At 42.2% G+C, this 11,349-nt stretch overlaps 1 protein-coding gene across 1 annotated transcript in view; it reads right to left on the bottom strand.

The window, feature by feature from the left end:
* Nucleotides 1-10,843, bottom strand: part of LOC109473195 (plasminogen-like) — a 13,539-nt gene extending 2,696 nt beyond the window's left edge. Inside the window, exons 1-5 of the mRNA XM_019773076.1 lie at nt 10,759-10,843; nt 5,787-5,985; nt 5,245-5,480; nt 4,132-4,368; nt 106-201 (exon numbers count right to left, since the gene is read on the bottom strand). Of these exons, the coding sequence (XP_019628635.1) occupies nt 106-201; nt 4,132-4,368; nt 5,245-5,480; nt 5,787-5,985; nt 10,759-10,843 (853 nt within the window). The remainder of the gene's footprint in view (nt 1-105; nt 202-4,131; nt 4,369-5,244; nt 5,481-5,786; nt 5,986-10,758) is intronic.
* Between the last annotated feature and the right edge of the window lie 506 nt (nt 10,844-11,349).

Genomic DNA, 11,349 nt, shown 5'->3' with positions numbered 1-11,349 from the left:
CTTTACATTGTACCATAGTGTCCAATTCCAATGTACCTTCCTATAATGATTTCGTGCTATGCACACTTTGATGGGGTTGTCAGTAATAACTGAGTGAAAACTCACCACAGTTCTTCTCATCACTGTTGTCTCCACAGTCATCTCTGCCGTCACATCGACCAAACGGGTGGAACAGGGCGCCATTGTCACAGACAGAAAGGGCTGCAGGTTATAAAATCAGTTATAAAATCGTCTACCCAACTGCAGGTGTTTGTGTGCCATTGGGGGTACACATGATACACATGACGCGCGCACTGCTTGAAAAGTTGGATTTACCAATGGTAGTAAATGCCAGTTAACCCTATCTAGACCGGGGGGAGGGCTAAAAGTGCCCGCGCCAACTTTGATGTCACATAGCGCCTGAACGGCTAGAGCTAGAACCGCCAAACTTGGTGACTTTTCCTAAAATATTGTTGGCAACAAATTTGTATCAGTGGAATTTGATTATGATTTTCCTTGTTGCCATGGCAACGGCTTTCTGACAGGCATTTTTTGCAAAATTTAATAATTTCCGTTTCAACAACAGAATTTTATGGGTTTTATGTAAAGTTACACATGGTTTTTAATATTAATAACATCTCATATAATTATATGTAAATTTTATCATTAAAATGCATAATTTATGCTAATTTGATGACGTAATTGGCCAACATCCAAGATGGCGGACCATATCATTAGATCAGGTAAATACAGCTTATTTTCCTTAAAATTTCATCAATACTCCCATTTCTTTTTACAAAAAAGGTTCATATGAACGTCTTTAGTCTGTTTACAATGTATTTTAGGCTTTATCCTGAAAAAAAACTATTTTTCAAAATTCAAAATTGATGATCCAAGATGGCGGATAGGTAATATATGCATGACGTCATTTTATGACGTCACTGGTGTTGCTATGGGCAACATAAGACTTAGTACACCCCAATATTCTGTCATAAACCCTTTTAATAAAGTTATGTCGTATACCGTTTAGTTTTCAGGGAATAACCTATCTAGACGGTTTTTGCCAATAAAATCACATTAATGACGTCATAATGACGTCATATTACGTCACAACGACATAAAAATTGTACGTGTGATAAATTTTTAGTAGTACACCATCCTCTAAAAATTTGGTGGTCCTACGATATACCGATCGCGAGTTCTGAGGGGGGGGGGGCGAATGAGCCCCCCCTGGTCCCACCAAGCCCCAAAAAGCCCGGTCTAGATAGGGTTAAGTCAGGTAATGTTTACTTTGTAAGCTTTACCTGACCAAAAATACCATAGACACAAGCGGGAAAATGCTCACGACATGATAGCTCGTCACTGCCATCCGCACAGGACCTTACGCCGTCACAAACAGGGTCTTTGGCGTTCTGAATACTCCACTCAAGGCATCGTCCATTGCTGCAGCTTCTGTGGCCTTTTCTCTCACCTGCGTTGAACATTGAGGCATCACGTTTAAACATCTAACTACAATATGCCACTGAGCCGTATTGAGAGACTTAGACAGTACTTATTTATCCCTAGAACTTTAAAAATCACACAGGAGTAACGGTTGTAGATAAGGACACTATGGACTTTCGAAAAAAATCAATACCTCTGCAGAATATTTTTATTTTAATTAGTCTTGCTTCTTGTTTGAATGTTTATTTGTACCATTATCGGATATTATGAGTAACCGTCAATATTTCAATGCTAAATGATTCACGATACATGGAAGTACATGCAAGTGTAGGCAGACCATGCACAACCTACATACACCAACTGTGTGAGGATACTGTACTCTGGAAGACCTGTTTTGGTGCTATGGAACATGGGGGGGGGGCTAAAGGGAAAGGGTCATTAACATCCGCGAGACTCTAAGACTAAGGCCAGATGATGATAATCTATGTTCCTTGTATCCACATACAAGGGAGATCGATGAAGTATTTACATTCAAAGTCATCAGATACATTGGAAAGTAGCAATTACTTGTTTTAACCCTATCTAGACCGGGCTTTTTTGAGCATGGTGGACCGGGGGGGGGGCTCTTTTGACCCCCCCTCAGAACTCGCGAACGGTATGTCGTATGACCACCAAATTTTCAGAGGATGATGTAATTGTAAAAATTTATCATATCTGCAATTTTTTTTGTCGTTATGACGTAATATGACGTGATTATGACGTCATTAATGTGATTTTATTGGCCAAAACCGTCTAGATAGGTTATTCCCTAAAAACTAAATAGTTTACAACATAACTTACCAAAAGTGTCTATGACATAATATTAGGGTGTACTAAGTCTTGTTGCCCATAGCAATACCGGTGACGTCATAAAATGACGTCATACATATTTAAGATGTCCGCCATTTTGGATCATAAATCTTGAATTTTCAAAAATAGTTTTTTTTTCAGGATAAAGCCTAAAATACATTGTAAACATACAAGTATTAATTAAATTTTAAGGAAAATAACCTGTATATACCTGTTATAATGGCATGGTCCGCCATCTTGGATTTGGGCCAATGACGTCATCAAATTAGCATAAATTATGCATCTTTAATTATAAAATTTACATAAAATTATCTGGGATGTTATTAATATTAGAAACCATGAGTAACTTGACATAAAACCCATACGATTCTATTGTTGAAACTAAAATTACTACATTTAGCAAAAAATGCCTGTCAGAAACCCGTTGCCATGGCAACACAAAACATTATTATCTAATTCCAATGATTGAGTATTGTTGCCAACAATATTTTAGGAAAAGTCACCAAGTTTGGTCGTTCTAGCACTAGCCGTTCAGACGCTAGGTGACATCAAAGTTGGCGCGGGCACTTTTAGCCCCCCCCCCCCCGGTCTAGATAGGGTTAAGTTAGGTCAGAAAATAGCGAATAGTGTTCACATATTGTTTTCTGGTTAAAATGGAACCGAGGGCACTTAAAGTCCAGTTTAAAAAATTTGTATAATCATATTAAGGTGGCAAGGTGAATTTAAAGGTTCTGGGTTCGAATCCCTAGTAAGTGTTTGAAACGTGATGAAACGTTGCTCTCTGCCTTTCTACTTACAGCAGCTTTGTTCGTCCGTATTGCCTCCACAGTCGTCTCTACCGTCACATACTTGGGTCAGGTCAATGATGGTTCCATTGGCACAAATCCCTAGGTTTGATTGAAGTAAGGAAAATTGTTTGTTAGAAGTAATCTTCGTAATTAAATCCTGCAGTACAGTTTGATTTGTCTTTGAAAATTGTTAACCTGGAAGTCTAACCTTCGTCAACTTTTCAAGAATCTAGTTTACGGTAAAGTTATCAGTACCTCATCATAACATAACGTTAAAGAGACGTTATATACCCCTTCCATCCTGTAGATTTACATGTGTTCTTGTTACGTACCAGTGTTCCTGTAGTCAACACACGCCAGACAATCACAGTGGGCCGCAGTGTTGCCGCACCAGTTGTCCGGGGAGCAGCATGGGAAATTACTGCCAGGGTCGCATTCGCTAATTTCGATATCTTCAGTCTTGTAGCCCCGTCCGCAACGCAAATCTTCACGCCACTTCTTAGGAGCTATTACTATGAGGTCATTAAGTCATTAAAGGTTTCGCTCTATCAGTCACTTTTCATACGTACACAAAAATTGTCTAATCTAATTCTGTATATGGCATCATTTACGTGTCAATTTTCTGTCTTAAAAGGGTACATGGAATAAACATTGCGGTGTCTACTATGTTGCAAATAGAGCATGAAATTCCGAGAGAGAAGCAATAACAAAGTTCAGAGTATGCACAAATCTGATATTCATGGATCAACTAGAGGTCAAAGATATCACACTTTCGTAAATAGCTATTTCGCCGAAAGCTTTACCAGGTACCCATTGCCCAAACACCTACGTCCCACTCAAAAATCAATGTTCAAAATACGAGATATCATACCCTTGCACATCGCTACAGTACCGTACAAAGCAGCCATCCTCCGTTGTCCCAACCCAACCCAACTTGCCTGCCAAATATCATATAGATACATGCACCACACCCCATGATGTAACCGTTAAAGAATTCACAAAGCCTTATAAATGGTGTACCTAACACTCATAACCTTCTCGGCGAAGCTGCTAAATAACTTGAACGCCTCACCACAGACTGGCACTTCGCACAGCTCGAATCGCACTGACGGATCCTCGGTGAAGCACCAGACTCCCGGTTCACCATCCGGATTCCGGCAGTAGTTCTCCTCCAGTTCGGATGACGGGTGTTCAAACAGCTTGCTGTGTACATGTGGAAACAGCCTGTCCCAGCGTTGACACGTCTTGCCTGTCCTGGTCACAGAGACGGTTCCTCGGTAGGATGCCCCATCCCCCACCTGGCAGGGTTCTGGTAGATGAAAAATGCAGCTTTCCATCAGAAATATTGGACACATTTTCTATTGTCCAACTCCTGCTTTCAATGAATGAGCAATTCACAAACTGAATGTAACACCAATTCAAATGACCTACCAAATTCACAGATGAAACCAGCGTCTATCTTACAGCCCACGTCGTTCCACTTATTTCTGTTGTTGGAGGAGAGGTCGCCCGAGTTGCCGGGTAAGTACGTCGCACATCGCTCCTTTCCTCCGCTCGGTTGTCCATCGGCCCAGTTTTCCCATTCCATCGGCTGGGAACCGCGTGCGTATGTCCATGTTTCGTCATCAGAACGGGTCATCCCGAAGTAGAAAACCTTCGTCGTGTCCGCGGCGTTCTTTAAAGCGACCAGGAAGTCGTTGGTGGCGCTGTCACCAGGCATGGCCAGAGTGCTCCCTTCTTCTCGGCAGGTCGCCAAAGCCTGGTCGTACTCACTCTCGGTGTCGTAGGCACGGTAACATCGGCGTGTGTGGGGGAGGTGCCAGTAGCCATTGGAACACTCTCCAACTGTGGTCAACATGTGAGGACAAAATCTCTTTCGGGTTAGGTATGGAAGTACTTGTATTACCCTTATTATTGCCATCCCATGCCAAATTAAAGGTCATTCTGCTGGAACATGGCAGAGTTGAATCCCTTTTATGACAGGAGGAGAGAAACATGAGGGAAAACAATATATTTCTCCCATACTATAGTAGGAGGGAAACTAATAAAGTACAGAAAACAAACTAATTAAGTATGACAAATGATGTAAATGATATCGATAAGGGAACGGAATTCGCATATCAATGTTTTATGAACAAAATTTGAAATTAACAATAATTGACACACCAATAACAATATTCAGTACCTGTAATAACCTGAACTTCGCACAGTGTCAGGATTCGGGAGGGGCCGGTCAGACGAAACCCCACATATCTTCCTGCCATCCACCGACACTGGATGGAAACGGTCGGCTTCGTCACGAGGATCTGATGATCACCTCCACACCTGGGGTTCTCGCTGACCTGGTCGGAATCCCCGATGTGGATGTTGAAGGGGTTGAGTCGTTCCGAACAACAATCCATGCGGTTGAAGATGACCACTCTGTAGATATTGTCGAAGCAATTGCAATTATGTACACTTCAGGATGAAAGTTGTAAGACACCATGCATGCAAAACATGGTAACGTGTACTTTAAATCTTGAATCTCTCCTATGTCAGTTCTTCTTTGACTCACTGGTTTAAAGGTATCGATTCAAAATGGAAGGACGTCGTTGCCGGCCATGCCCCTACATGTCAATCATCACACCATTTCTAGTCAACCGTTTCCTGTACTGTTTAATTATTACTGTTGTTTTAGCATGTTGTCTTTCGTTTTGCTAAATACGCTCATCTCTTGTCCATACGTACCTGTCAATCATATACGATCGGCCGAGATCCACCCACCAGCTAGGATCAGTCTCCTCCTGTGTGTGTGTACAGGTGGCAGTGCCGTAGTTCATGTAGATATTGGTGATCCCGTCTACAGCAAGGCTGGCAACCCCAGGTCCATGCATCCCGTTAAGGGTGCTAGTCTGGAACGCCGTCTTCCCCAGAGCGACATTAAAATCTACCGCGAACGAAGGATATTGTCAATAGATTGACGTATTTCCATCTGTACATCAGAGTTCTATGGTTAAACGCATTCGATACAATATAAGGGCAGCAAAACTGGAATAAGGCAATCTGCATGATATTGATACATACTATCCCACATAAGTACATTTCCATCAATTTTTCATACTTTGGGCATTTAAAACAGGGCAAAAAAAGCGCTGAGTCTTTTGGTACCCCGAAAATCGGAACAAGATTCCTACTATACCAGTAACCGTTTTTAGTCACAATTTTGGCATTTTTGCTCCATGAATGTCAATATATTACATTGGGATAGTGTTGTCTCAACGTGGTATGTAGATAAATGACTAAAGTATTGGCTTTCTAAAATCTGTTTTTCAAGCCCTAAAAACTAGCCCTGGGCACCGGTTTTAACAAAGTTCTGTACGGAGAGCCATGAACTGTTCACCCAACGTAACGACTCGGCAATCCTTCTGCTGCCTTACTGCCTTACAGGAGTACCTGTCGTTGTCTCGTGACCGAGATTACTACTTTACCTAGCTAAAAAGACAAAACAAATAAGTACATGGGAGACAGCCAAACGATTACGCAATAAATGTAATAACATGGCAAAGTATCTGAAAAAAATGTATTATCAGAATGAAATCAAATCTAAGAGTAACGACAGAAAGGGCCTTTGGTCAACATTAAAAACGCTCTTACCAGGTAAAACCAAACACGCTGTTCACGTCCCTAAACAGAATGAAAACAATGTTGCAAACGAGTTTAACTCATACTTTACTTCCATTGGAGCAAAACTAGCCGCGGCCTTCTCTCGTGTGTATATGGCAACCATAGGACCACCTAAGTCCATTTTTAACTTTACTGACATACCAACTGCATTTACACACAAACACTTGCTGAACTTACCTCTTGGCAAGAGTACTGGGGTGGATGGAGTAAGTAGCAGGCTAATCCGCCATGCTGCACCAGCAATATCTGCACCACTAACTTACATATACAATCTGTCACTCTCAACAGGAACGGTACCCGCTGGCTGGAAAAAGGCCAAGGTCAAACCGATATACAAAGATGGGGACAAAATGACTGCAGTAACTACCGGCCAATATCAGTCATTCCATCTTTCATGAAGATCTTAGAAAAAGCAATACATGCTCAAGTCTATAACCTCCTTACTGAACATAACATCTTGAACACTTCACAATCAGGTTTCAGACCGAAACATTCTACCACAACAACATTGATCAATGTAACAGACACGATCCTAGACAATATGGACAAAGGGCTTTTGACAGGTGCAGTATTTTTGGACCTGAAAAAGGCCTTTGATACTGTGTCCCATGAAATCCTGCTTGACAAACTACGAATGAATGGCATCCAAGACAACGAATTGTTGTGGTTTCAGTCATAGTACCCATTCTACCGCCTAAGGCACTTTCTATGCTGTTTAACTGTATGGTTCTCCCAAAGATTGAGTACTGTGACACTGTATGGGCCAACTGTGGGAAATCTCTCTCTGACAATCTCCAGAAACTCCAAAACCGTGCAGCACGGATTGTCCTCGGTCTGTCCCGAATATCACATGTAAATAACGAGCAGCTGTCTGCACTAGGTTGGATTTCCCTGACATCCCGCCGGCAAATGCACCTTCTGCAAACCGTCTTTAAGTCAATCCATCAGCACTACGGGTACCAGCGTACTTACAAGTATTTGACAGAACTTCTCACATCTATGCAACAAGGCAAAATTCATATTTATCATTTCAACTACCCAAAGTTAAACTGGAATCTGGCCGTAGAAAATTTGCATACAGGGGTGCATTTGCATGGAATGAGTTGCCTGGTACAGTTAGAGTGGTCACATCTGGCCACTCTTTCAAGAAGCTGATAAAAGATCATTGCTGACCTCTGACCTCTCGACCCAGCCTGTTCCATCGATTTTGATGCTCGGTTGTGTATATATATATGTTACTTTTGGTTATTTTGTTTTACTGTTGTTGGTGTCTATGTCTATCTGTACAGGGCACGCCTGTAAAGCAGTATATTGTACTGAGTGTGTCTACCCTGTATAAAGAAGACAGAAATAAATAAATAAATAAACTCCTGGCAATATTGGCAAGTTCTACTTCCCACCGCAAGGTGGTGCTTGTAGGTAAACATCTCACGGTTGAGTGTAAAGGGGCGATCGAATTGCCCAGCCTGATGAAACTATTCATGGATAACTGGGGTATGCTGATCTAGATATTCTATAGCTGGGCCAGCTCATTATTCTAATGCCTAATTCGTAAATTCTGGAAGTGAACAGCCAGGGTGAGAGGTCCTGACATCATCTGCAGCTCACGGCGCAAGTAAAGTATCTTTTTGTCAGTGTCAGTCGACGGTGCCGTGCGAGAAACAACAACAAAGTATGTTGGAATGAGAGTACATAGATAATTCATGGATGGAGCAGCACCAATACATTCTTACATACTAGAATCACACCGCCCTGTTTTTCTCGGACTATTGCAGACTAATTAGCTGACGTCACAGTTGAGTTGGGCAACACTAGGCCCAGAATGATCCAGAATGGAATCACCCTTGTAGTGCCTACTTAACAGGCTTCATACGTTTTTCTTTAGCACAAAGTACAAGGACAGACTCGAGTGGTACGGTCTGGTACTCAGTGCGGATGGGTATAAGCAGGTAAAAAGCAGGTTTTGTTTAGAGCTTCCAGTTGTTCAAGTTAGAAGTGGACAAGCCCCCGTTTCTTTAGTTATCAACCAGAAAATGCTGGCATGAAGCAATGTACAACTAGAAAGGCCAATATTTGCTTTGGAGCAAATACAGCGATGGGTTCACCACATTATACGACATGGCAGGGAAAGAATGAGAAACACAAGGGAAAACAATGATTTACATTGATATAACTATAATATGAAGTAACATACAACTAAAACAACAGTTGGATAGCTATTCCCTACTTTATTGGTTAGGATTTTTAATTGCATAATGCAAACTGTTGATTTTCAAAATAAATAAAAAAACGTTCATGCCCCGCATTCCAATGCTGGAGCAGAAAAGCTTGAAATACCAAAACACTTGAATAAAGACATACTGTCAGTATGGAAATGCTCTGTGCAGGTGTTAATCAAGTTAAATCCCAACAGCCAATCAGCAAGAAATGCTCTGTGCAGGTGGAAATGCTCTGTGCAGGTGTTAATCAAGTTAAATCCCAACAGCCAATCAGCAAGAAGTATAGAGGAAAGCTGCATGCCTATTGGTTGATGCCCTGCATTCCATTGTGATGACTCATGGTAAACACGGCACACTAACACAGTAATACATTTGATATAACACAGCCAAAAAACTCAAATAAAACCATTCTAAAAGCCTGTATCACAAAAATTTAAAAACGACTAGGGGTATTTGCCCACTGTACCTCCATACCAAATTTCAGGACCTTAGGCCCTAAAATGAAGAAGCTGAATCCATTTAAAAAATGGCAGGAGAAGAAGGAGGAGAAGGAGGAGGAGAAGAAACATCAGAAAAAGCAATATGGGTTCACCACCACTTCGTGGTGTGGTGAACCCATAAATAGACGACGTCTAAATAAACGGAACGCTCTAATTCAACGTAGAGCGTAATTTGCGCATTTTGCGTAGAGCGTATTCGCCGTTTTAATCCTACGTAGAGCGTAGAGCGTTGTCGCGAACCCACCCCCCCCCCATGCAGGCCCCCAAATATGAAACTTGCAAACTATCATCGCAATAATAGTGTTTCGAGTATGAGTGGTTCACAGTTTTTTCAAGTTCTACAAAACACAAGCGTAAACTGAGTGAAGATATCACTATATTGTGTGTTGATGCTTATGAGTTAACGGTCGTGGATAAATAGCTAGTTACACACCTATTGTCGCAAAAGCACCAGACAGGCAGCAGCACAGACCCCACACCAGCGCCAGTGATGTTCCAGTGGTCGACGGGTTCCCCATTCTGCCGCGAGACGACTAACTCGTGCTGTACCAGTTCATTTTAGAAAACTACTGTTGAATAGTTCTGGTGCACGATCTTGACGCAACCGTAATGTACGGAAGGTCTACCAGCAACTAGTATTAAAAAGTGGTGCGTGTGGTATTTCATGTGCGTCACGAACTCCTACGTCACAGGGTTACCATGGTAACCACACCAAATAAGGGTAACACCTCAGGTAAAAGTTGTGTGAGGGAGAGGAGTCATCGAATATTCATTTCATTAGTGTCCCCCGTCTGGTATTTTCTGACGTGTTGCTTTGTGAATTATTCAATGACAGGAGTTCTGTGCCTGCCTGTACCCGTACCGGAATGTCAGCGCGTACAGTAAACTACGCATTCTGTGCGTCCATTAAAAATAAGAGTCCAAATGACTCGTTTTCCTGTATTATAAACGGTTCTTCGGTTGAGGAGAGCTAGCATATTGTTTTTCTGATAGATACTAGGGACATGCAGATTCAGCCAAGCACAGCAGGTTGCCCCTACTGTTCTCCGTAAGTTTAGATACATCTACGTAACGTAGAGAGGATGGCCTGCAAGGGGGGGGGTCCCGACAACGCTCTACGCTGAATTCGGAAACCTCTCGATTACGCTTTACGATGAATTCCAAGTGGCTACAACGCATTACGTAGAATTAAAACGCCGAATACGCTCTACGCAAAAATATCAGAGCGGTCAGTCTACGCTCTACGCAGAATTGAAACGGCCGATTACGCTCTACGGAAAAGGGCTTGCGGGCCCCCATAAATAGCTGGTTACACACCTGTTGTCGCAAAAGCACCAGACAGGCAGCAGCACAGACCCCACACCAGCGCCAGTGCTGTTCCAGTGGTCGACGAGTTCCCCATTCTAACGCGAGATGACTAAAACTCGTGCTGTACCAGTTCTTTTTAGTGAACTACTGTTGAATAGTTCTGGTGCACGATATTGACGTGACATGTACGGACAGATTCTACCAGCAACTAGTATACTGTGGTGCGTGTGGTATTTCATGTGCGTCACGAACTCCTACGTCACAGGGTTACTATGGTAGCCACTTCCAAATAAGGTAAAAGTTGCGTGAGTGAGAAAGTAATCGAATATTCATTTCATTAGTGTCCTCCATCTGGTATTTTCTGACGTGTTGCTTTGTGAATTATTCAATGACAGGAGTTCTGTGCCTGCCTGTGCCCGTACCGGAATGTCAGCGCGTACAGTAAACAGCACAGTCGGTGTGTCCATTAAAAATATGAGTCCAGATGAGTCATTTTCTTGTATTATAAACGGTTCTTCGATTGAGGAGAGCTAGCATATTGTTTTTCTGATAGATACTAGGGACATGCAGATTCACAAGTCTTACGTTTTTCAGCCAAGC

This window comes from Branchiostoma belcheri, unplaced genomic scaffold, assembly GCF_001625305.1.
Source record: "Branchiostoma belcheri isolate BF01 breed outbred unplaced genomic scaffold, Haploidv18h27 scaffold292, whole genome shotgun sequence".
In the NCBI taxonomy this organism is placed as follows: domain Eukaryota; kingdom Metazoa; phylum Chordata; class Leptocardii; order Amphioxiformes; family Branchiostomatidae; genus Branchiostoma; species Branchiostoma belcheri.
This window is presented reverse-complemented; position numbering and strand designations above follow the sequence as displayed.